The sequence below is a fragment of the Oryzias latipes genome, chromosome 3 (genome assembly GCF_002234675.1).
Source record: "Oryzias latipes chromosome 3, ASM223467v1".
Taxonomy (NCBI): domain Eukaryota; kingdom Metazoa; phylum Chordata; class Actinopteri; order Beloniformes; family Adrianichthyidae; genus Oryzias; species Oryzias latipes.
The window spans coordinates 22,146,580-22,173,258 of NC_019861.2; the positions used below are offsets into that span (position 1 = coordinate 22,146,580).

Consider the following 26,679-nt stretch of genomic DNA (forward strand, 5'->3'; position numbering starts at 1 on the left):
AAATTTCTCCCAAATAATAAACAATTGAATAGCAAAAAATACATGTTTGGAAAACCAAGTAATTGAAATTACAACATGGCATAAAAAATATTGATTCAGATGTTTCCATTCTATTGGGGGTGATAAATTCTTCCAAATCTGACCTTTGGTCTCCCTACTTATTTGGCAAAAACACAAGACATCTTTAACTGGACAAATTTGATGTAATTTTTTTTTTGTAACTGCATGTATTTTTTTTTAAAAGCAGCTAAAAACCTATCGTTTTAAAATGGCTTTTTTTTTAATTCTTTTTTATATTCTGTGATTTTTATTGTTTTTTACTGTGAAGCACTTTCTAATTTTTATCTTGAAAGGTGCTTTACAAATAAAGTTTATTATTATTATTATTTTATTATTAACTGTATTTAAAAATTGTAGAATTAGCCTTTACCTAAACTGTTATTTTAATGAGGAGCATATTTCAAGCAAATATGACGTCACTCTTTTAGTTGTCTTCACGGAGCCTTGCCGTTTAACCAATCACTGCAGGCTTCAGCTCGTCCTATCAGAGACGGTTATAAACTTGATTCTAGATAAACTGATCCCAAGTCAGTGTCCATCAGCACCGGTACAGAAGTCCTCATTAAAGTCGCAGGGATGGTTCTGTTCTTATGTAACACTATTTGTTCTCTTCGGAACCGACTGTCAACAGGTTGGACTTCAATGCAAGACTTTTCTTCAATTTCGTCCCTGTTTCCCCGTTGCTGTGCGCTACATCTGGTAAAACTGTTTGTCTGTTGTATTTTTTTTAAATAAATGAATTTTTATGAAATAAAAAAATGTAAAGTATTCGGCTTGGTCACAAGTGTTGGATCTTTGTGTAAATGGGATGTGTAGAAGGTCAGGGCTGCATGTGGATGTGTCGTGGGAACCGTGCGGCGGTGCAGAGAGCATCCCCGCACATCACGCAAACAAACAGCAGCTCTGTCTGTTTGTGTTTCATTCCTCAGTTGTTTGTTCTCTCCTGGGACGCAAAGATGATAATATCGTTTATGAGCGGATTTCCTGAGTTGCAAAATGCCGATTTTGACTGGGATATATTTTTTAATTTATTCCCTGGATTCCTGGAGGGGGAACAATCTTAAAACGTATTTATTTATACTTTTTTTAATCTTAGGAACTTTATTTTTTATTTATTTAAGCAAAGCCAATCATCATAGGGGTTATTCTTTGGAACAGGTAACCATGAGATCTCCATGATACTTCAAATTTCTGCTTAATAACTGAAATAATTTTAGGCGTTTACATATATATGCCTGCTGGCTTCTTCATCATCTTCATCATCTTCGTCTGTTTCAGAGTATATCCCTTATCCAAAGGAGAAGCGGACGACTGCATCCACAGAGTTTCTCATTTTTACGAGGGTATAGCTCAAATAAGCCACCCAAAGGTACATTGACATTGCATCTCTGCATGTTTGCAGTTTGAAGCATTAATTTCCAAGTAATGAAACTTTTAAAGAAGCGTTATTTAGCTTTCGTTTGTGTTGTAGTTAAACTTTTAATCTCATGCTTTTTGATTTCTTGTTACTGTTCAGATCAAAGCGACAGAAATGATCCACATAGAGACAGGCATGACAATGAAAAGGACCAAAGACGACAAAGAAGAACAAAGGAAGGATCACAGTGGTGGAAACAGTTTCAGGTGGGAATTTAGATTCAGGATTTTAGAATTATTAAACTTTTTTTTTTGTTTTTTTGCAAAAAACAAGGAAAACATTTTTTTTTTCATCCCTTAAATACACCAGTATACCAGCATTTATAGATAATTTTAACCCTGAACCTTCATCTGCCTTCATAAAACCAAGGCCAGGACTAAAAATTTACCCAAAAAATCCATCAAAAAATGTCAATCTATTCTACTTCAACTCCCAAAAACATAAAGGTTTTTGGCTAATTAGCTAAGCAATTTATTATTGTTCACTATGTTATGAAAAAAATTAGCTTGAAGAGCTGATATCTTTAAAGGCTGAAATTTAATCTCAACGTGTTCTTTTTTTTAAATAAATGAATATTTGCACTGGTACACTCTTTAAAGACCCACACCAATGAAAATTATGTTTTTTGTGTTTTCAAAATGTTCATGTGGCATTTTTTTCACATGATGGAGGATATTTATTGAGAAAATTTAAATTAAAATTGCATTTCTAAATATTTTTTATTTAAAAAAATACCGCTTCATCCTAAAAATAATTTTGGTTAAAAAACTTGTCACAGGGAAATAGAACGGCATGCCACAGCGCTGCATTGGTAATGTTTGGTTGAAATTGTGAGAGGCTGTAAGCTAGCGGTAGAGGGTGCAAACACAAAAATTATGTGAATTGGGGACAGGCTTTCTCTGCGCAAAACTCAGAGCCAAAATTCTATGCAGAAACTATGTCCTTTAAAACAACACAGGTTTTTGCTTTCAAAAAAGATCAAAAGATGATTGGAATGGGGCATTAAAAAAATTATATCATCATTAGTTTCTCTTTATTGTTCAAAAATGTGAATATTTCCTATGCAATAACATTCAATTGTTACTAGTTAGTAAGACACTGGTGTAGAAGCTGTTTCAAAGAGCTGCAGTCATGTTTAAAACATCAATACTTCTTCATTCAGTCCATCATTTCCTGACACCTGTAGTAACTGAGTCTGAAGCTCTTTTTTATGAGCGAAATTCTTTTTCTCTTGCATTGTTAGTTTTGTCATTACTTTCTTCTACTATGATTTATTTGACCCACCAGGAAGATTTTCCATTGGACAGAAGAGCGTTTCAGAACCTTGCAGTTGGTGCAGCAGGCATGGCCACAGCTTTTGTCTACTTCCACTTCAGAGAAACTGGAGTCCAGGTCTCCTGGAAAGATTTTGTTGACCGATACCTGAGCAGGGGCTTGGTGAGAGACATGGAACATTTCATTTTCACATTTGTCAGTGTCTCCACACAATATGTTCTTGTAATCTCTGCTCAGGTGGGACGCATGGAAGTTGTCAATAAGGAGTATGTGAAAGCATTTCCAGCCGACGGAGTGAACTCATCAGAGGTGGTAAGTAATGAAGTTTTGTTGTTTAAAATGTTATATAAATGATGCTGTATGTTAAACACTACATGATGTGTTCCAGAATTACTTGTGGTTCAACATAGGCAGTGTGACTTCATTTGAGCATAACCTGGAGTTAGCTCAGCAGGAAATGGGTCAGAGCTCCATGGACAAAATTCCTGTCCTCTACACCAATGAAAGTGACGGGTAAGAGTAGTACTGGACTGTTACAAATTTGACATCTGTTCCACTCCACACTAATTCCCACCCTCTTTGCTTCTTCCAGGACAATCTTTTTCAGTATTCTCCCCGTCTTACTCCTGGTTGGCCTTTTCCTTGTTTCCATGCGGCAGGGCCCTGTGGTTGGAGCGTGTAGCAGCAGAGTTAAAGGAAACTCTCTCACTGTGAGTGAATCCAAAGCCAGAACAGTTAAAGATAACATCTGTGTCCGTTTTGAGGATGTTGCAGGCTGTGAAGATGCCAAACTAGAGATCATGGAGTTGGTCAACTTTCTAAAGCACCCACATCAGTACAGAGACCTGGGAGCCAAGACCCCTAAGGTACAACACAAAACAGCTCTTTTTGTGAATGTGTGATGACTGCACAATAGCCTTGTCAGTTTGTCAAACACTGTTTTCACATTTTTTGGATAGACGTGATTGTGATCTTGTGATTTCAGGGCGCACTGTTAACAGGTCCACCTGGAACTGGAAAGACTCTGCTGGCAAAGGCCACTGCCGGAGAGGTTGACGTTCCCTTCATCTCAGTCAACGGCTCTGAGTTCCAGGAAGTGTTTGTGGGCGTGGGCCCAGCGAGGGTTGGTACTGGGGTGAACAATACTGAATCTGACGTGATGACGGCAATAGCTGCTAATGACGCTCATAACTTTGGTTGTATCAGATAAGGGATTTATTCGTCAAAGCTCACAGCATGGCCCCCTGCATCCTTTTCATTGATGAGATTGATGCAGTCGGCAGAAAGAGGGGCTCTGGGAACTACATGAACCAGAGTGAACAGGAAAACACTCTGAATCAGTTGCTTGTAGAAATGGATGGTGGGTAGAACTTTATCACGTCTTTTGGGCTGTTTCTGTTCTCCTGATGCAAAAGTCTTTGTGATGCATCTGTCATAACAGGGTTCAATAGTAGCACCAATGTCGTGGTGTTAGCCAGCACAAATCGAGCCGACATTCTGGATCCAGCTTTGATGAGACCTGGACGCTTTGACCGACACATATATTTGGGTAAAGCAGGAACTTTTCTTTTCTTTTTTAAATCTTGTTTAATCCATTTGAAATGGTGGACCTTTCCTTTTAAATGATGCATTTTTGAGCTTTTTTGTTTTGCTTCTAAACCTTCTGTAATTTACACTCACTGGCCACTTTATGAGGTAGACCTTGCTACTTGGACTCCCCTTTGCCATCAGAACTCCCTTATCCTTTGTGTCACATATTCAACAAGGTAATGGAAACACTCCTCAGAGAGTGTGGATCATATTGACATGATAGCAACACACCGTTGATGCAGATTTGTCGACTGCACATCCATGATGCCAATCTCCCGTATCACCACATCCCAAAGGTGATCTATTGGGTTGAGATCTGGTGACTGTGGAGGCCGATGCCAAATTCTTACCCTACCAACCGAATGTTGCTGCAGAAATGCTGACTCACCAGACCATCCAGGCAACGTTTTTCCAGTCTTGTATTGTCCAATGCTGGTGAACCTGTGTGAATTGCAGTCCCAGTTTCCTGTTCTCAGCCAACAGGAACGGACCTGGTGGGGTCATCTGCTGCTGTAGCCCATCTGCATAAAGGTTGGACGTGTTGTGCGTTCAGAGATGCTTTTCTCCAGACCTCGACTTTAACCAGTGGTTAATTGAGTTACTGTAACCTTTTTTATTAGCTGTAACCAGTCTGGCCATTCTCCTCTGACCTCTGGCACCAACAACACATTTGTGCCCACAGAACTGCAGCTCACTGGATATTTTTTCTTTTTTGGACCATTCTCTATAAATCCCAGAGATGGTTGTGGGTGAAAATCCCAGTAGATCAGCAGATTCTGAAATATTCAGATCAGCCCATCTGAAATTTGTGTTAATCAGCAGTTGGACTGATTGATTGATTAATGGTAGTACTGGAGTACAAACCATGCTACCCATGCCTTTAATTGCTTTCCTTTTTATTGTTATATTTTTTGCCTGCTCTGCTTGCCTTTCATCTCATTAAAAACATGCTTTGTCTTCTGTGTTCTTTGATCTTTGAAACGACTGATCTTTTTACTGTCTGCTACATCCTAATTTGCTTGATGCAACAGTGCAGACTTGGCTGGGCTGCCAGTGTTGCTCTGACAAAGAAAACTGAATCATAATGAGCCAAGAGTTTTGTTTTTTTTTGTTTAAAAAAATAAATAAAACTAGGTTAGATAACTGGAGGCTGGGGATGACAGACATCGATTTTTTGTGTTCCCTTTCATTTACACTGTCTGATTTCTCTGCATTGTTTTAACATGTTTCATTGCTAACAATGGAAATTAATATAAACTCTTATTGCTCAAAAAACAAAGATCACTACTTTAATGAGTACTTATTGGTACTGGTATATTATTAAAACAGTTTTGCAAAACTCTTGCAGACGATTTTTTTGCAGAACAGTTGCATGCCAGTTGGAGTGCATGCTTACTAAAACCCACAATTGTTTGTTTTTGTTTCTCCACAGGCCCACCGGATCTAAAAGGGAGAGCTTCCATCTTCAAAGTGCACTTGAGACCTTTGAAACTGTGTACTGGTATAGATGTAGAAACTTTGTGCAGACATTTAGCTGCTCTTACTCCAAGTTTTACTGGTATGAAGACATACTTTTTTTTCCTCTTTTGAATCATGCAATTTCTAATACATCTAACAGGAAATACAACATTTTTGAATTTTGCCTCTTTTCCTGATGCATTACAAGCAGCTTTGCTGCAAAAATAGATTTTTATTTATAGTTACATGCATCATCCCACCTTTTTTCTAGAAGATTAATAGCTGAAGTCGGATCTCGTTGTGTGTCTCAGGGGCTGAAATTGCTGGTGTGTGTAATGAGGCTGCTCTTATTGCGGCACGTCATCTCAACCAGTGCATCAACACGGAGCACTTTGAGCTTGCAGTTGAGAGGATCATTGGAGGTGAGTCCAACTCAGTTATTCTTTTTACTTTGTAGTTTTGTGACCCCCTTCCCCCACTTACTTGTCTCAAACGGATCGTAGACACCACACAGGTTTGCAGAATCTATATGCATATGGAGAGAATTTACAATCAATTTTCAGAGCCAGTTGTGATTTTATTTTGAAAATTCCCAATCATTGGGTCAAGGGTATTAGCCTGCGTTGTGGCGCAGTTTTTTCTGGGCACTGCAGACTCCTCCCACAGATCAAAAATATGTTTTATAGGTTAATTGATTATTCTAAATCATCCCTCAGGTGTGATGTCAGTGTGGGGGACCCTGTGACAGACTGACAGACCTGTCCAGGGTGTACCCCACCTTTATCCAACATTTGTCTGGACAGACTTATGCTGACCCTTTACCCCAAAAGGGGTTCAATTGGCATGCTGACCTTCATTGTGTTAGTTTGCCACTTCAGTTGCATGGAGGCTGACAGGAAAATACTGCAGAAGGTGACCAACATCACACAGAAAATCACCGGCTGCCCCATCCCGCTGCCTCAACAGAACCAGAAAGTTCCTGAAGAAAATACTCACCTTGGTTCTTACATTTTCAATCTGCTGCCTTCTGGCAGACGCTACAGGACCGTACCAACCAGAACAACAGCTGTCACTGTACTGAACACAAGTTTTGCACTACAAGCCACCTGATTATTGTACCTTTTTTTTAATCCTTGCACATTTTTTATCTGCTTTTGATTCTATTTATTTGTATGTACTGTCTGCCTACTTTAAAGAGAACAGTCGTGAATTTCATAGATGGATGGATGGATGGTAAGATGGATGGATTGGTGAGGAGTGCCTTTAGTTATAGAAGAACTGCTCTATTTCGGTTCTCTCTTTGCCCGACCTAATGAATGTCAGAACAAGTTTAATTAAATTATGAAGTAAACTCTATGTGTGTGTGAAATAAAATCTAAAAAAAAAAAAATCTTGTCAGTTTGTTGGTGAAGGTTCTCATTCATCCAGAGGGGATGTTGTCTTGAAACTCAGTCAGTTGACATGACTCAACTTCAAGATTATCTAAAAGGTTGCTTTTGTGCTGTTGGGCTTGGAAAAACCAAATTTACCACAGATGTGAGGTACTCAGAAGGGGATTATGAACTAGAGTCTTTTCAAAATGAATCTTTTGTCAATGCAAACCCCTTTAAATGACTTCTGTGTATGAACCACTGCATCGCCTTGTCTATGGATGCTATCAGAAAAAATCCGACTGATATCTGAAGAGATTGGAGACAAGCTCAATGCACATCTTTGTCTTACAGTACTCTTTAGAAAAGTTTGAAAAACAAAAAAAGCTACTTCAGGACTGGCTCTTAGTTCAAATGTTTGGATGAGCCTATGTGAAATGATGCTACTGTTTTTAGAACTCAGAGTTCAATCAGCCTTTAGAATGTTATATACAGTAAGGATAATATACTCCCATGCTTTGATGCTTCTGGTGTACAATGACTAGTACTCTGGTTTCAGGTGTGGAGAAAAAGATGCAGATACTTCAGCTTGAAGAAAAGACCACTGTTGCATATCATCAAGCTGGCCATGCTGTTACAGGCTGGTTCCTCAAGCACGCTGACCCCATTTTTAAGGTCACACTCTAAATGTAATTTCTGTTTTACTTCAGGTGTTAATTATTTTCTACTAACAGTTTATCTTTGCTGGTTTCACCTCATCAGTTGTCCATCGTTCCTCGTGGGAGAAGCTTGAGCTCCTCACAGTATCTTTGTAAAGAGCAGCACCTGTTCAGCCAGGACCAGCTGTTTGACAGGATGTGCATGATGTTGGGCGGTCGAGTTTCTGAACACATTTTCTTTCATCGAATCACAAGTGGAGCACATGATGACCTCAGGAGGGCCACAGAGTTGGCCTACGCTCAGGTTAACACTGCTTCTTAAAACAAACTGATTTATAGTTTATTGTTAATTCATAGTTTATTGCTGATTATTTTTTCCCTTTTTGACATTTTTGGAACAGAAACTTATCTGTTTTGTTCATTTAGATTACAACTGAATATCAACAAAATATTAAAAGAAAAATAGGAATTTTCTTTCTTTGATAAAAGATTTTTGGTAATCATCGCTGTTCTTTTCAGATTGTGCAGTTTGGAATGAACAAAGCAGTGGGTCCAGTTTCCTTTGACCGCCCTCAGCAGGGAAACACACTATGTGAGCGGCCCTTTGGTGAATCTACAGCCCAGCTCATAGATCTGGAGGTCCGCTCGCTCATAGACGCTGCCTTCCACCGAACACATCAGCTTCTAGTCGACAAGAAGGAAATGGTGGAAAAGGTGCAAAACCTCAGGGAATAATATAATAATAATAATTGATCTCATTTATTATATGTTATTAAATAAAATTGATTTCATTTCTCAGGTGGCAAAATGCCTTCTAGAAAAGGAGATTCTGGACAGAACTGACCTGGTGAAGCTTCTAGGACCACGCCCCTTTAGAGAAGTTCCTCAACTCCTCCTCAATTTAAACTCTTCATTTGAGAATGACTCTTCCATGTCCAAAGAAACATCTTCCGTATCAACAAAATGAACCAGGCACAGAACCTTTTTAGTAAGTGCTCCGATCTGAAGGACATTCTGCTTCCAAAGAAAACATTGTCATTCAGACTATGATGACAAATGCAGGAACTGAAAAGTATTTTTAAAGGAAAGTTCTTTATATTATCCTGATGGTGACATGTGAGCGTAATCTGCCTTAAAGTTCAGTTAGTCACAAGGAAAGAAGTTAAAGCTTCAGTTCAACCAGCTCAGTGGCCGGGTATCTGCCCTGTTGTGGGTTCGAATCCATGCTGGGTCATACAAAAGCCACTAAAGGTGGCATCCAAAGCCTTTTTGCTTGACACTCACCATTTCAGAGGCCGGATTGAGGGGTTAAACCACCAAATGGTTTCCTGGTGTGGCTGTGGCTGAAGCGCAACGCTTCCCCAGTGGATGGGTCAAATAAAAATATATTATATAGTCTTTATTTATCTATATAAATTTAAACTTGCACAACAACTTCATAGTAAATGTTACTGTTTATTTTTTTTGATTAACCATGTGTTTGAGAAACTGCCTGGTAGAGTATATGAACAAATATTAATTATTTTTATTAGCCACATCCATAAATTTTTACACCAATGATTTGATGCCAAATGTAGGAATGTACATTTATGAGTTTGATCATGTTTGAGCTGCAGCTTTGATTCAGTTTTCAATTGACAGAAAATACTAATTTTTTTCTTGTGATCCCTTTTCTGTTAGAGGTTTACTTCAAATGTGACTGCACCCTAAAAGCTTGTTTCATAAAACAGCTAGCTGTTGAGTGTCATTTTGTAAATCTCCAGCACATGAACCTACGTGTCATTCATCGGGAAAGATTATATTTAGATCATGTTTTAGCCTATCAAAACATAAAGAAAACTTTTAAAATCATTCTGAAATTATCTGATAAATCATTACTCTTGTAACATTTTATTGTTGTTTTATCAGTCATTTTATATTTGTTTTACAAGATTTTGTGTTATGCTACATGCGAAAAGTGCTATACAAATAAAGATTGATTTGATTTGATACAAGGCATTACTTGCAAGTTTGTACTTTTAGTAGAACTTGTGGTAGGAACATATGTGAACTTTAAATACTTAAAATATTGCCATCAAATTTTCGGTAATAGGTCATAATAAAAGGTCAAAAGGTTATATTTATAATGATGCAACTAAAGTGACTTGAGGATTTGACCGTTTTTTATATATAGGTGCCATCTCTACATTCGGTTTTAGATGTAAACATTTTTTTTTTAACTTTTCAAGTCCTGTGAACACTGAAACACTTATTTTCTTTTCAGGACAATGAAACATCTAAAGTGCAGGATAAATAAAGCTGGCTAATTTAAATTTAATATTTTCATGTACTATTTTTTAAGGTTTTTGAAGTAAATCATAGTTTGCACAAAGGATTTTAATTTTCATGAACGTTTAAAGATGAAAGCCATTTTGCGACATATATGCTGTTGCATACATGTCAGACCTGTCCAGGGTGTACCCCACCTTTATCCAACATTCGTCTGGACAGACTTATGCTGACCCTTTACCCCAAAAGGGGTTCAATTGGCATGCTGACCTTCATTGTGTTAGTTTGCCACTTCAGTTGCATGGAGGCTGACAGGAAAATACTGCAGCAGGTGACCAACATCGCACAGAAAATCACCGGCTGCCCCATCCCCAAAATGCTGTTATCCCATGAGAAATTTGTAAATTCTTGTAAATGTCTTAGGAAGCTACTATTGGTTATAGTTAGGCCATAATTTACTATATGACTGTTAAGATTTGTGCTCCAGGGTCTGCTGCTAAAGCACCAACAGCAACATCTTCCAACACAACACATTTTTTATTTCTTATTTTTCCATTTTATGGTCACTTTTGATCCACTACATCACAGCATTCAGAACCGTTGGCGCTCCTGGTAAAGCCTGGTTTAACTCGTGACAATCTTTTATTTTCATGCTGACATGGAAATATTGCATCAAAACAAAACTGAATAGTTTCAAAATTGTTGGCACTTGTTTTCGTTTTGGCATGATCCAACTGAAGTAATGATTTATTTTGTAGTTTGTACTTTTCCAGAACTACGCATCTGCTTGACGTTTCACATCTACACTTAGTGTGGCAGTCATCATTCTCTAAACAAGTTTTTTTCTAAGCAAGATTGAAATTGAGCAATAAAAAGTTGTACACAACTGCCAATAATTCTGGAGAACCCTGGAAATACAGTTTAGTGAAAGAAAAGAAGTGTTTTAAAATGAAGTATTTGGACTTGAACTCACGCTCCACAGCCTGATAAAGCAGGGATCTCACACATCCTCTGCTCAGGTCACCCTGACTCCAGGCATCAGAAGACAGTCACATTTACAAGCAACACATTCAGTCTCCAGAAGCATCACTAGGTAGGTGGTGATTCCTGCTCTCTGAATGTCACTTTGAAAGCTGTGGATGCTGTACCCCCCTGACAGGTTTGAAGGTGCTGTCATTTTGTTGACCCTGTACTTGATACTCTGTCATCCACAATAATTAAGGAAAATTGGCTTGGTGTCTGGAGTGCATTAGAACCCTTTGCATAAAAAACACACTTTGATTGCAAGGTGTATGTGTGTTAAAAAGGAAGAAACAGACAAGAGTCAGATTGCATCTCAGCATCTTCAGAGCAGAGTCAGTGCCCAGACTTCAGGGTGAACCGTCCAGCACCATGGAGTGTTGAATGTATGCAGGGTGGCAGACGGGGGCCCCTTGGTCCGCTGTGTAATGGCTCCGTCTGTGTGTTTGGCTCTGGGTTTTCTCACTCTGTGGTCTGGTTGTTTGATGTGAGACATCACTGTTGCTTTGGCCGTTCCAGTTTCATTAAGGGCTCTGTGGTGTCTGAGTCACTGTGGTGCTTTCTCTCCCGCGAAGGCTCGACTTTGCTGCAGCGAGTCCAGGACGGGGAGCGCAGGTAGCCCCCCCTAGGGTGTGCATGCTGGTGGGAACCTATGGGAACCAGACACACAACTTTTGACCTTTGGCAAACAGGAATCCAGGAAGGTTTACCAGAATCAAATATACATTAGGAAAACCTTTCTAAGAATCACTACACCATGTGCTTGAAAATAAAAATGTTTTACTTAATGGATCCCAATTTCTTTAGTTAGTAACAAACAATCTTTAAGAAATGTTAATAACAAAATGATGTTAAGAATCCATTTTGGAAAGCAATGCATTAAAATGAAGGAAGCAACAGTACTCACATATATTTTTAATGTTTGGCATAAAACTTCTTTTGCAGACACTTGTCTGACACTCCTTTTTTGTGTCTTTAAGATGGATACAATAAAGGCATTTCAGTCGGCCAACTCATGGAGTAGAAAATGCTTTATTTTCCATATTTTCTCTTAGTTTGGCATAAGGCTCCGTTCAGATACAATAAAACAAGATCTCCATAAAAAACTTTGGGTATAAAACTAAAACTTTTACCCGATTGGCAGATTTTTTTCTGCCTATATGGTAAGTGTTTTTGAATTATTTCCAAGGGGCCTGTTTTGCAGTGTAACTTTGTAGAATAAATTACCTTGATCACACAAAGTCCTTTTCATCGTCTATGTGTAGACTTTTTTTTTTTTACATGCGTGATAAAATACATTACATGGATCTCTGAGGTTTTTGAAATTTAAATGCAAAGTTTCCAAAATTAACCACTTGGTGGCAATGTTGATCCCACTTTGATGAGAACAAAGCAACTCAGAAGGTCTGAAAAAGCAGCTGACAGCTGCTGTCACTGCACATATCAGCTTAATGCTTGATTTTTACAGAAAGCACCATGCTGTGCTCCACACAGTTCCAGTGTTCGCCCATGCATAATAAACACCAAAGGAAAAGGTTAAGAGAGAGGACAAACATTGATCTCAGGTGATTAATAACATATCAGCTGGATTTTAATGAGAGGAATCTCCTCAACAACAGGAAGGAATCTGCAGCAGCATGTGCTGTGAGCACCTGCTGATGTGTTTATTGTTGTGTTGCATTCTGGCTGCGCATGCTGTACATTAGAGTAATGTCAAATGATCTGGTTTACATTTGTTACACAACATATTTTTATTCTTTTTTCAATAATGACGTCAGAAAATAACTTGAAACACACTGACAAGACTATATTAGTGCCTAATTATGTTTCTTTAACATGTTTCACACCATTACAGACATTTTTATCTACAGTTAAAGTGTTGCTGCACACTACAGCTCCATCATCAGTTCGCTGATTGGTTGTCCAAAATTAGCTTTTGATGTTTTTACATGCATTTATAATAGTATTTATTGTGATATGCTAGCAGGGTAAATGAGGGCATCATGTGTGAGCAGAATAACGTGTATTTTCTGTACAATTTATATAAAGCTGTTTCTTTCATGTGTGAACAATTTCACATTTTTCTCTTACATCCACACAGTGTTTTATAAATCGGGGCTCCTGGACAGTTTAAACCCTTTCTGATTGTAATCTTTGTGGTAAATTCAGAAATAAATTCCATCCATCTTCCTCCGCTTATCCGGGTCGCGGGGGCAGCAGTCTAAGCAGAGATGCGCCCAGACTTCCCTCGCCCCAGCCACTTCCTCCAGCTCCTCTGGGGGGACCCCGAGGCGTTCCCAGGCCAGCCGAGAGACATAGTCTCTCCAGCATGTCCTGGGTCTTCCCAGGGGCCTCCGCCCAGCGGGACATGCCCGGAACACCTCTCCAGGGAGGCGTCCAGGAGGCATCTGGACTAGATGCTCGAGCCACCTCAACTGGCTCCTTTCGATGTGGAGGAGAAGTGGTTCTACTCGGAGCTCTCGGCAGGTGACCGAGCTTCTCTAAGTCTAAGGGAGCGCCCAGCCACCCTATGGAGGAAGCTCATTTTCAGCCGCTTGACCTCCTTCTTTTGGTCATGACCCAGAGCTTATGACCATAGGTGAGTGTTGGAACGAAGATCGACCGGTAAATTGAGAGCTTTGCTTATTGGCTCAGCTCTCTCTTCACCACAACGGACCGATACAGCGACCGCATAACTACGGACGACGCTCCTGTCCATCTCACGCTCCGGTATTCCCTCATTCGTGAACAAGACCCCAAGGTATTTAAACTCCTCCACCTGGGGCAGGGACACTCCACCCACAGAGAGATGGCAAACTACCTTTCTCCGGTTAAACTACATTATTTATTTAAAAGATGAGGAAAAAGTAACATTTTAATGGGTCATATTTTAAGATCATTTTTAAGTTGCTAGGAAATGAAATTGCACAAAGATCAGAATAAATGAGATCCATGGCTTTTCCTGTTCATGTTTTCGTCAATCTGTTTAACAATACAAGCCATCTGTTTGTCTCAAGCAGGAAAAAAGCTGGCTGAATTATTAAATGTAAACCTAATTCAAAAAAAAAAGAGGCAGAAGTAGACTTAAAACAGACTTCAGCTGTAATTTGACCTTCTAAAGTCAGTGAAGCATTTACAGTCGGCCCTGTGCCCTCAGTGAAGAAATGCCATCAGATGGCAGGAGACGGAAAGCAGCTGTTGCTGGACTCTTTAAAGGATAAAACCCAAAGGTCCGTTCAACAATACTTACATCTCAAGCAGTGGCATCAGTGAAAATACTGGGGCAGTGACAGCAGAAAGGAAACACCTGCTTTGACGTGAGGCTGCAGTTGTGTTGTGTAGTGAGATCAGTAGTGTCTTTAACACCAGAGGGCCACAGGCAGGAGCCTTTAGAAGCAGCAGAATGAAGCTGAATGTTGTGGAGCAGATGGTAGGAGAAAATATCTGATTGTACCCATGAAGTTTTGCTGTTTTACAATGGGAACTGTGAGTATTTTCCTCATCACTTTATTTACTGAAAGCAAAATTAACCAAATCAAAAGAGCAGAAGCACATGGTGACGGCAGAGTCACCACTTACAATGACAATACTGTTCGTGACAACAAAGCTGTAATTGTGGCAGGGGGGGTGTATGTGAGCTTTATGGTTCATCAAGGTCATTTGGGAGGGAAACAAAGAGCAAGCCAATTGAACCTCATCAGCCTTTTATCAGACTCCAGAGCTGATCTAGAAAGAAAAAAATCACTTCCTGAAGGATTTTAGTCCCCTTATTTCTAGTTCTACATTAGACTCTCTGATTTGCCAAACGTTATGATAAAAATGAATAATAAAACAAATTACGTAGTGAACTAAACAGCTGAGGGACATTGGATTGTTGTAAGGGTTTAAGCAACGCTGGAGGGAAAGTAACTTGTTTCCAGAAAAGGAAAATTAATTATTTAAAAGTCTGTATTTAGCTTGAACTCTGTCACCCGACTTCTGTTCCTTAGGGCTCTTTAATTGTTGTCAACCCGTACATGCAGATTCCCTTAGTCTATGACAATCCAATGTCACCTTATCAGCATTTGCAATGCAAACTAAAGCCTAAAAATAATCAATTACAATAAAGACCTAAGTCACCCAAGGCTTCATGGTTAAATCTTCACTTTATTTCAGCAAGGCTTGCAGCTTTTTTGTCATCGTGTTTGCCATCATATAAAATGCTAATTTTGATTTATTTAAGAAATAAAAAAAAATATGCAAAATGCAAATTCACAATAACATGCAAACAATAGTGGGGAATTAATGCACTGGCTAATGTATCTTTGTCTTTTTTCACACAAGATAATAAAATGTTTGATAACTTGTGGGATTATAGCACCTCACATTTGGTAAATGGTAAATAGCATGAACTTCTGTAGTATTTTTCTAACATCCTTGAAGGCCCAAAGCTCTTTACCGTCACAGTCCCATTCACCCATGCACACACACACATTCACACGCTGATGGCGGCTCCACTGCTGAACACTGGCGCCAACACCACCAGAGGCAAAGTGGGGTTCAGTGTCTTGCCCAAGGAACTGAACCTGTGATACTTAGATCAAAGGGTGACCGCTCTGCCTCCGTACGAAGGTCACTTGGTACAAAGCATCTGTAACCCTTGTGCTATCCTAGGCACTTTAACATTGGAAGTTGGGTCATCTTGACCCCCTAGACAGTGCGTTAAACCTTTTTTCTTCAATGATTTGTGATCTTCACTGGTGTCCACGGATTACATGAAATCTTTCCATCTTTATCCACCTTTGTCTTGGTAGGAAGAACACGTCAATGTAAGGGTGGGGTCATCTAAGATAGCACAAGGGTTAAGCTTAACTCTTGCTCAATTCCTCATTATCTTTGAAACTTTTTTTCATACATTAAGTTTAAAGGTCTTATCTTGCACGCACATTTGTTTATAATGGTTTATAATGATTTTATTTCATATAAAAAAAAAGAAAAAGTTAAGTCTTATTGCATAATCTAAAACAATGTTATGTCAAATAATTTTAAGATGTCCAAAAGCTACGAAATATTTTTTTTCTTCTCTGTGGTCTAAATTTTTTTATTTCAGCAAATGTTGCATTTGCAAATGAATTATAATTAAAATAATCTGAATGTGTTGTTTTTCTTCAGAATGATGCGTTGCAGCTTTAATGCTCTGGAGAAGCTTCCAGAGAGCAGCAGCAGATGGGAGGCTGAAGCTAAAATGTGATTTATTGTTACATACACACTTTTGGTGTGGCAGAGTTGTCGGCTGAAATTGTGGACAATACCTTCACAATAACCATACTGTGAAATGTCCTTTATCACTTGAATAATCTGACACAAGAAATGAAATACTATAATGATAACCCTTTCATTTCCTTTGAAAACCTGCTAATCTTTCCAGATCGCTTAAAAACAAAATGCAGAGTTTACCATGGACCATCACAGAAGCTTGATTATAATATGCCTTATGAAAGATTAAGAAACTGAATATGTGTTTGAGTTGACAGTGAGTTCAGGATATAACAGTGTAAAAGACAACAGTCCTGCCAAGTCCCAGCAATTGATTTTTTTGTTCATGCAGTTTAAACAATGACAGCTTTGTCACTGCAACAAATCCGATAGCAATGTGACAGCAAGTTCACAACACAGAGGCTGCTAAATGTTCAACCAGACCATTTAATGTACATTTTGTATTTAAAGCAAAGATAACTTCTCTGGTTTGACATGAAGCTTTCCTTTAGCTTACGAGTTTCACTGTGAAGTTCAGCTAAATGTTTGTCTCTGTCGTCCTTTCTGACCATGACAGTGTTTCTGGCAGCAGCCAAAAAGAATGGGATGCTTGCTGGTGTTGCTGCTCAGCATCACACAGCAAACAGAAACAAAGTGTGTGCTTCATAGAGTGCAGCTGCAAAGCAACACGTCTGTTTTTCTGTCCTTCCTTGGAGCTAATTGTCCGACTGTTGCTCTTCAGATACCAAGGCTGATAAATTCTACTGTTTAACAGCAGCATGTGCAAATTAGGTGCTAATACTGTATGTTGTGTTCACGGGTTTCCTCTGCTTAGACCTAAGGCTGCTAAAATCTGCAAATTAAAGTAAAATGTTCCGTTTCTATAAGTCAAAAAGAGCAAATTTAGCAAAAATGTGATGCATCCATCCTTAAATTGTAGTTGTCATGTTGATGAACGTGTTGGCTTTAAAACAGACACAAAACACTGAGTAAAATGTAATTCTACTGAGTGTCTTTACAGCTGCCAGTAGCAGCAGTCCTTCACAGGAACCTCGACTCAGATCCAATAAACTACTTTATGACACAGAGTGTTCACTGGAAACAGAGAGAAGATAAAAAAGAGATCCACATGGAAATGTGCATGTAAAAATCATTGGCTGAAATATGAGAATGTACTTTGTCTCCTTTAAGAAATCTATCTTTTTGCATTTTAAAAGACTATTTCAGTTTTTTTCTTTATTTTTATTTTTTGCAGATCCAAAAAAAGGCAATAAAGGATAAGAGGAGATTGGGGCAGGGGAGTTCACATTTTGCGGTCGGGGCAGGAGAACAGATATCGTCTGTGCCTCGTTGCTTTGTTTGGTCTCTTTTGCTTTGTGGACTGCTTTGCTCCTATTGCTTCAGCTTTTTGTTAGCAATTAACTACATAGGTTCTACTGCGTCGTTCTTCCTCATATACCTGAGGTATTAAGCAATGTTTTTAGGTTCAAAGCGGAAATCTTCAACAGTGCCTAGAAATATGAGATTTATGTGGGGGTTTTCACTCTAAATATAGCCTGTTTTTATCACGTTTAACATCAAAATGGATTGCGCATAGCATTTACCTGATGGGGGCTCATTGTGGTTCTCCTCATCAGAGTCAGCAAAGACTTCCGCCAGTTCCTGGTCAGACATGTCTGTCAGCTCAGTTAGATCCAGGAGGTCAAAGTGCACCTCTAAAGACGACACGCTGCTCAGCGGTTCTGCAGGCACAGATGGGAAACGACGTTGGTCTGAGAGAGACTTTCAAAGAGGAGGCAGGCATGCTGCCATAAAGCTGCTCCATAGGTGTGGGGGGATAAGATGCACGTCTTCTCAACAGCTGCTGTGATCTGTTCTGTTCAGGCGACTGTAACCAGATTAGAAGCCGATTCGTGATATCATTAAATCAATAAACGCTTTGATATCTGCTTCTTCTCCAGGGAGGTTTCACATCTACTCTGTTTAATCTTTTGTGAGCTCAGTCATTGTCGGTCAGTTTAAGTGTTAGTGTGAGTCCTTGCACATGGTGTCTGAAAGACCTTCAGCAAAAGCAAAGAGGAGGTGAAAATAGACACATATTTATGTACTGCGGTCTTATTTCTGCCCCCAAGTGTGCTGCACCTGTTAGCACAGAAGTTTCTGAATCTTCAGCGGCAAAAACTCTCCTGCTCACGACAGCGTCATGTTCTCCTGATGTGTGTATGATTTTAAAAAGCAACCTTGAACATTTAAAGTGTGAAGTAACTGAACACGTAATGACATCTACCTACTCGTCTCAGCAGCAACGTGAAAAGACACAAGAAAATAACTTATCTGTGTGTGTACAAATTCAAGTGTGACGGAAATGCATCACTGGGTCTTGAGAGGCTTTCTGTGGACAGAATGGGTTTTATGATGGGTAATAAACTATTATTATCCAGTTTCCAACTGAAGAGGCAGAGCCTGCCCTTCTGCTGCTCTCTATATCCAGCACTTAATTCATTCTTCATCCCCCTCCAACACACTGCATATTGATTTAAAGGCCGCTGTTCATTGTGCTGAGGTGGCGGTTCATCAGTGTCAAATATACGAGAAACACTCAACACTTAGTGCGCCTGAAAACAAGGCAGACTCAATGGTCAAATAATATCATTTTCATTTTTCAGAGGCTGAGAATACATTTTTTAGCGTAACTAGCAATAAAACCTGGAAGAAATGATGGAGGAGGACATTAGGATGAAAGGATAATGGGAGAGGAGATAACTTTATCAAACGGCAGCCAAATGTAAAACTAAAGATTAGAAAATATAACCGCCTTCTTCATTCTGAGATTTTTTTTCCAATTTTTTTCCCATTCTAGATGATTCTTTTTTTTTTTTTAAATACCTCTCCTCAGACTCATGTTTGCCTCCCCCACACTCTTTAAATTATTGATCAGGACACTTTCATTCCCCGGCAGACGCTCTGAAACAACTGCTTCCATATCAAAAGCAATTTGGGAGAGCTCATGGGCTTTACTGGAGGCCTGATCAAAGCGTTTAATGAAGACGCTACCTTCTCTTGCAGTGGACATACGGGTGGCTGATGCCCTCCCTTGTCTAAATTTGCAGCATATCAGTCCATAGAGCTGAGGCAATAAAGGATAAGAGGAGATTAGAGCAGGGGAGTTCACATTTTTTGGTCGGGGCAGGAGAACAAAGCATGATGGTGCTGCATGTGGGGCTTGTACATTCAGTTTCATGACCGCCTTCAACCTCGATGAATAAAAAGAATTAATGGCCTCTGTAAATACTGTTCATGTTAACCTCTTAATTAGTAAAATACGTTTATAGACTGTTAAATCAAAGTGAATTTGTTGGATGCATGTTCAAAATTAAATGTGCCTTAGGTGGTCTCTTTAAAAATGTATAGAATTATTACATTAAAAATACATATTTTTATATTAATTTTCAACTATTCATGTTTAAAATGAAAACAGAAATAAATTTCTAAAGATTGGGTTCAAAATATGATGATTTTTTTTGGGAAATAAGCTTTTCTTAGAATTCCAAATCTGCCTTTGTATCTTGGAACTGCCCTCTTCTGCCTGTGATGATGCTCTTCTCCTCTTGGGCTCGCCATACATTTTTAATGAGAAGCTCCAAGATATGGAACTTGTTTGTTCTGCATTTTTACATCATCTTTTTGCCCACTTTTTTCAGTTCACCAATGAAGTCATTTCTGAAATTAATTGAAGTTATTTTCTTTCCGTGTGTTCGTTTTTAATTCAAATCGAGTGCTTCAGATTGCTGTGAAACATCTGCCTTTTAAAGCAAAGATATAGTAAAACATTTCACAGCAACAGTCCCACATAATTAAAATATTCAAACTTAGCAGTATGGGATGAACTCCCATATTATCAAAACGCTCAGTTATTAAAGTCTATGAAGGTAGCTGTTGTGCAGCCTCTACATTTGACTGTGCTTCAGAGGTCCGGGAGTCTGGCACTAGCTGCTCATGGTATCTGCAAAGGACTGATGCACAATGAGGCCTTTCAGTTAAAGCTGTGGAGCAGCAGAGTGACCAGAATGCCAAAAACAGGCAGTGGTTATTTGCGTAAAGACCTGAAAACAAATCTAGATAGCATCAGAAAAGTGAACAATGTTCTTTAATAACATAATGAAGACAGTGAAAGCACAATAAATGAAAAAAAATCGCTGAATCAGAAATACAAAATATCATGACACTTAGCATTTAACCATATGTGTCCCTCATCCATCATGTTTACTATTGCTAAGAAACCTTTAATAGGAAATTGATGCATTGATTGCATTTTCACAGTTTGAATACATTCTCTGTTTCGTACTTACGTCTCTTTTCTGTGATGTGCAGCATGTTAGCTGTGTGTCCTGACAGACTTCCCTCATCCTCCCCCAGCTGGTGTTGGAACAGTTCCCTAGATAGGTCACCTGAGCTGGATGGCTTCAGCAGCTTCTGGATGTCTTTGTTGGGCTCTGTCGTCACACACAGAAACAGAACTAAAAGGCTATAGGAGATCGTACCGATTGTTAACGATTAGCAACTTTAGAGATGATGGTTCTAAAACTGCAGAAAAACAGAATCAATGTTTCAGATCTTCCATTTTACTTTTAACAATAAAGACAATAAAAAAACTTGTTTTCCTAATTTTTTTGTTTGATTAAAAGTCCTGAAAAAGATGGTGTGCATATGTGTGAAGTTCTGTAATCATGTTACAGGGCTTCACATACATGGAACAGCAGTTTGGATAATCTCAATGAACGCATCACCTTTGAATACTTTTGTTAATAAAACTGACTTTTCAAATGAATTTTTAGTCAGAAGTCTGAGCAGCCATGTTGAGATTTGGTGGATCATAGTACACTTCACTGTGATCAGATTAATTAATATCAGAGGATTTCTCAGGAATAATTGAAGTTCTTTGTGCTAAAGTTGAACAACAAGTCTGAAGAGTATTGATTAAACTAAACCTGTGGATTTGACAAAGATAAAAAAACGAATCTGTGTAGCCAGTATGAGCACATTAGAATGAGAAAAAAACATTTTAAGTCTGGTCTGGTCAGAATATTCACCCCACAGATGTTTTAACTTTGTTTTAGGACACATATGTTTTGGATCTAAGTGAACATTTGACTACAGTGACATTTTGACTCAGTCGCCGGATAATCAGCTAAATGAAAAGAATAACTCTATTCAGGTGAAGAGAAACATCAGATCCCAAAGACGTTCAAGAGAATTTAGCTTGTTTTAAAAAAAAAAAAAAAAAAAAAAGTTATTTTGGAGGTGCATCATCTCTGAAATCTATATAAAGACATGAAAAAAAAACTGCTTAGGTGAGGAAACATTTTTTGTCCCCATGGAAGTGGCCCCTTTCAAGATTTCCATGTCTCAGTAAATGAATAAAAGGTAAACCACTGCAGGTTTTTTCTAAGGGCCACAAAGATTTTCAAGGTGCTGGAAGCGGACATCATCCTTAAAAAGGTTATTAGCCTTATAATATGCTGCAACCATTTAGACGGCCTAGAAACTCATTTTTTCCTGATATTTTTATTTGTCTTTAGAATGTGAAAAATGTTTTTGCATACGTGAGGTAACAAACTTCTGTTTGTAATGCGAGCAAAAATATATTACTAACACCTTTTTCAAATATTTCACACAGGCTAAAAATAGAAGGAGCTTTAAATAGCAGGTGTTGTCTTCCGGCAGTGTGCACACAATCTGAACTGGTTAAACTTGATCAAGGCTAAGTGACAACTGCCTGACACAGCTGAAAAAAAAGTGGGATGCCGTCAGAGATTGAATTAAGCAAAAACATGTACAAAAACAGCTTTCAGCAAAAGAAAAAAGGCTTTGGCTCCATTAACGTTTGAGAAAATGGAGATCAATACAAAAAAAGAAGAGAAAAGTACTGTAGTACCAGTAGGAATGAGTGTTTAGTTAAACAGCAAAAGTGTGGGAGGAAGCAGCACCTTTATGGTGGGCATCACCAGATGGCTGGTGCCAATTTAACATGCAGTATTTTTGAGGGTGGATGACAAGAACGCCGCTGACATGAAAACAGAGCAGTTTAGATTCTAATTTCTCCCCATCAAGTACTCAGTCACTGCATGCCGGCCATTGATTTTCATCCCCAGCAAAAAGACAAAAACATTTTAAATTATATGTTGACCTCTGCTGCTATTGTAAAATATTTAATATTATGACCAGCAGAGTTGGTTTCCATTCTTAGTCTTCAGCAAGCATTTAGTCCATCAATCAATGCATCCATCTAGGAATCTTGTGTAGTTTCAGTACATACATGAAAACCAAAAGACTGTGTATTTCCTCAGTCGTTTTCCCTTACACTTGCTGGTGAGATTTAAAGGAAGACATCCCATGCTTTCAGGGTGAAATTCAAGACCAAATGACTCAGAAAAAAAAATCCCAGTGTCATCTGCATGAAACAGAGGACTTATTTACACAGATGCCTGGGTTGTTCACCACCTGCTGAACTGCCGGTGAAGGAGCCAGAGCAAATACTGAGATGGTACGTTTCTGACATGCCTACATAACATATGTGTTCTTTCCACTTGTACTTTTAGGATGTGTCCATTAGCAAGGAAATGATGACGTACAATCTGAGACGAACAGACATAGTGAGAAGGCGGGAAGAGACACTGATGGACAGTTAGGTTATTGCAAAGAGATAAGTTGTCATTTTGATTGATGATGACGTTATTCTAAAATCAAGTAGAGAAAAACTAACATGTAAACTATCACATCATACAGAATCCCTGTAATACTGCTTATGCTACATGCTGCACTAAATACAGTTGAGGCATGTCAAGGAAAAGACTAGCTGAACATGCTTGGTTATTGGATAGTAAATGGCTAAAACTTCATCTGCTAAAAGAAAATCAATGATCCAACCTCTGGAGTCAGTTCACTATTGATTAGGTTCAAGTGTATTCATAATAATTGTCTTGTCAATTTTTTAAAATGTTGTTACTGGAGTCATAGGATGTGTGACATCCCTTAATAGTTTACACTCTTTGCTCGTAAACCCTTAGCTTGTTGTTATAGGCTGTTGCTGCATTTTATTGTTTTCTTTACAGAAGTGCCAGAGCTAGCTCATTTTATACAGGGGGGGCAAAAGACTTTAGAAGGGTGGCAATTTAGAACAGCAGAATGGAGAGCCATTGTAAATGAAAGGATCAAGAATACATATTTCCTACAGTTGTAATAGTTATTTTTAATGGTACAGTAAAACAGCAGTTCTTTTAGCAGAGATACTTTTACTAATGCTTAACCCTTGTGCTATCTTAGATGACCCCACCCTTACGTGTTATTCCTACAATGACCAAGGTGGATAAAGGTGGAAAGATTTCTTGTAATCCATGGACACCAGTGAAGATCACAAATCATTGAAGAAAAAAGGTTCAGAGCACTGTCTAGTGGGTCTAGATGACCCAACTCCCAATGGTAAAGTGCCTAGGATAGCACAAGGGTTAAAGGTGCTTGTACTGATGATTTCTCAATCTTTGTCAATAATAATGCTGATGTTGACTCAAAATTGGGGTGACAAAAGGAGGGCAGCCCCCCTGCAGCTCTGCCCCTGTCACTGTGATGACTTCTAACCCATTTGTTAACATTAGGACATGATCAGTTTCTGCATGTGTCCAAATTCCTTCACCAGTCATTATATAGTGCACTATAGGGCGTTTGCCATTATGTAGAGATGTCTAAAACCACAATTCCAAAATCCAGCTCAAAAAATGTTTGCCCAGAATTCTCTGCACAAAGTCAGTGTACATCAATGCTCCTAAATTTCCCATGTGTGATTGATAAAGTATCATTCAGTTCAGTACAATTCATATAGGGAATATAGACCACACTGCATTGCGTTTGAACGAATTTTCATGTGAACATTTTTTTGTTTTAATGTATTTTTATAAAGCATCCAAGTTTTCACTATCAGAGCATGGTAGTGTATTGGTAGTTAGGGAGTAGGGAGAGAATTCGGACACAGACTTTCTAAAGTTTATGACAGCACATGTGACTGCCAAAATGTTGTGACCCATAACATACACATCACAGAAACAATTCTCACCCATTTCTTTGTTTTTCCCCAGTTTGTCTTAAGTTTGTCTTACTGTGAGTATAAGGACATTTTGCCAAGAAGGAGCAATGACAGAAGGTATTAGAAGGTAAATGACAGTTGGTGAAATAGGTTTTCTTAGTGTTGGCAGAGACACAGATTAACATTAAAAGGTCAAACGTGACCTGATGAACGTTTATGTTTCATATTCTCTGCTTTCCTTAATGTGTCGAAATGCCAGACTTTATTATTTCTTATAGATGATGTGGGAGTGTTCTGACAGGGGAGCTCAGGTGTCTAATACTTAATGACATCTAACCAAATAAATTAAACCAAACTTCATTAAAAAATAATATATTTTAACTGTTGTGTTTGAATACTTTGACACCACATGTAAGTTTTACACAAAACAACACATAATTTTGAGCTGTTGTACCACTGGGAGCTCCTAAAAGGTGAGTAGTGAATATAAACTTGATGACCAAAGAAAACTGCTCAGACTTTGTAATTACACTTACATGTATTATTGATTTTCTATGGGAGTTTTTTGCTGTTTCGAAAAATACAAAAACAAGCCATTATGTCCACTCTCTATGTTTGCTAAATGAAGTTAGAGGCAGATTAGTGAGAGCACAAATCCATCAGGTCAAAACAAGACTTTATTTTATTTTTTTGCCAAAGGTCTTCTGAGAGTACAGCTGAGGGTGAGAAAGGACAGACAATGGCTCTTACCTGGGCTCCCTGCCCCTCCCTGTGCCTCCATGCAGCTGAGAGAGAGAGGGCTGCTGTTCACCACACCAGCAAGGACACAAGTGGGGAAGAAAAAAGGAAGGAGAAGGACTCCGCTCTGATTTTGGCCGCTGCAGCTCCAAGAGTCCGGTCCAGGTGATGTGGGGTTTGTCCTGTCTGACAGTCCACCTGTCCTGCTTTGCCGGTGGAGGAGCTGTCCGACCCCCGCCTCACAGGCAGAGGCCACCACAGGCTGGAAGCAACGGGAGCAGTGACATTGCAGTGAATTTGTGATCCACTTGGTTCAGTCAAGCCAGCATTGTGGGGCTTGAAACGAGCACACAGAGAGATCCAGAGCAAAGAGAAAGGCAGAGGGAGGGGAGGCTGAGCTGGCCGTCTGCCCAAACTGAGGCAGAAAGAGAGGGCGGGGGGGGGTGTCAGGGAGGGATGCTGGAAGGGGAAGCTGGGTGTGCATGCATGTTCATGGTGAATGTGAGCTTGGGCGTGTACTGTCGGCAGACAGTCAATTTTATGGTGTGAAATAATAACACAAATAAAAAACTGTTCTTTGGTTGATTGAAAAAGTATGGTTCATGAGAATAAAACGTGATTTCTCCATGACTACAAAAAAAAAACATTCTCTAGTGCCTCAGACGTGAGGAGCAGACTCATCTGTACTCTCAATGGCTAGGAGATGTCGCCCTCTGCTGGTAAATTTAGAGAGTCGCACAGCTTTTATTTTAAAGATCATCTGTGATTTTCACACGTAGTAAAGTTTCCACTGCACTTAAAGGCAACTTATAGATGATTTCTCCCCTTTTAATGATCTCTCAGTGTATTAAACCCACCTGTAAGCAGTTCAGAGTGATTTGTGTGATGTGCATTTGCATGTGGGTCCCTGGTTTTGGTGAAGTGTGTCTGGGGTTCAGACAGTTGAAAATGTGATATTACTCTTCTTGGCAGATGCCTTTATGGTCCCAGCAATTTTTTTTTAAATCTATTCTGTATTCCCCCCATGTATCTATAAACATTTTAACTTTAAGTAGTAAAATGTAGAAATAATGTAGCATATTTAGAGATTAATCAGAAATAATCAGATTATCATCAATCAAATAATCAATTGGTGCGTCCTACTTCACCACTTTGTCACAACAAGGTCATCACATGCAACAAGCTGGTAAACCCAAAGAGTTGAATAAAAAATGACACATTTTTTCTTTTGTCCAGAACAATAAACTTTAAATGGAACTGTTAACATGTGCAATAATTAATTAAAAACTGTACAAAACCCGAATAATCAGAGAAATTATGTAAAGGTATTAGGATTGAAATTTAGGGTCAGTCAAGGAAAACCCAGAACATAGTTTAGGGTAAATGACGGGCTTTAACTGTTTTTTTTTATTCATGCACATTCTTTACTAACATCATGAAAATTTTGAATGCAACAATTGAGTTTAAAAAGATGTGTAGTTTTTCTCTGAGTATTTATGATTCAGTATTTTA

The 26,679-nt window shown here is 38.8% G+C and overlaps 2 protein-coding genes across 4 annotated transcripts; one reads left to right on the plus strand and one right to left on the minus strand.

Moving 5' to 3' along the window:
* The first annotated feature begins 332 nt into the window (after positions 1–332).
* LOC101159734 (AFG3-like protein 1) lies at positions 333–9,812 on the plus strand. 3 transcript variants are annotated; one of them, XM_020714602.2, is made up of 16 exons: positions 333–759; positions 1,339–1,429; positions 1,577–1,683; positions 2,765–3,064; positions 3,141–3,265; positions 3,345–3,618; positions 3,738–3,875; positions 3,959–4,112; positions 4,194–4,301; positions 5,775–5,900; positions 6,112–6,222; positions 7,730–7,845; positions 7,933–7,973; positions 8,085–8,133; positions 8,349–8,543; positions 8,629–9,812. In XM_020714602.2, the coding sequence occupies exons 1-16, from the start codon at positions 637–639 to the stop codon at positions 8,794–8,796; spliced, it is 2,226 nt and encodes a 741-aa protein (XP_020570261.1). In that variant the 5' UTR covers positions 333–636; the 3' UTR covers positions 8,797–9,812. The 3 variants fall into 3 exon arrangements, with proteins under 3 accessions (XP_020570261.1, XP_011490085.2, XP_020570256.1); XM_011491783.3 differs by having other exon boundaries at positions 2,765–2,914; positions 2,990–3,064; positions 7,933–8,133; XM_020714597.2 differs by having other exon boundaries at positions 7,933–8,133.
* Positions 9,813–10,613: 801 nt separating this feature from the next.
* Positions 10,614–25,618, minus strand: dbndd1 (dysbindin domain containing 1). Its single transcript, XM_004067215.3, has 4 exons — positions 25,180–25,618; positions 20,702–20,845; positions 17,957–18,094; positions 10,614–11,767 (listed from the first exon to the last, which is right to left on the minus strand). Exons 1-4 carry the CDS (start codon positions 25,208–25,210, stop codon positions 11,613–11,615), a joined length of 468 nt encoding a protein of 155 aa, XP_004067263.1. The 5' UTR covers positions 25,211–25,618; the 3' UTR covers positions 10,614–11,612.
* Between the last annotated feature and the right edge of the window lie 1,061 nt (positions 25,619–26,679).

Bases quoted from the DNA above. Each gene is read 5' to 3' on its own strand.
- LOC101159734 (XM_020714597.2), top strand. From the start codon at position 637: ATGGTTCTGTTCTTATGTAACACTATTTGTTCTCTTCGGAACCGACTG. The intron at 1,430-1,576 runs GTACATTGACAT...GTTACTGTTCAG, and splicing joins CTCAAATAAGCCACCCAAAG to ATCAAAGCGACAGAAATGAT. The intron at 6,223-7,729 runs GTGAGTCCAACT...CTCTGGTTTCAG, and splicing joins AGTTGAGAGGATCATTGGAG to GTGTGGAGAAAAAGATGCAG.
- dbndd1 (XM_004067215.3), bottom strand. From the start codon at position 25,210: ATGGAGGCACAGGGAGGGGCAGGGAGCCCAG. The intron at 18,095-20,701 runs GTAAGTACGAAA...CTGTGCCTGCAG, and splicing joins GCACATCACAGAAAAGAGAC to AACCGCTGAGCAGCGTGTCG. The intron at 11,768-17,956 runs GTAAATGCTATG...TGGTTCCCATAG, and splicing joins CCACAATGAGCCCCCATCAG to GTTCCCACCAGCATGCACAC.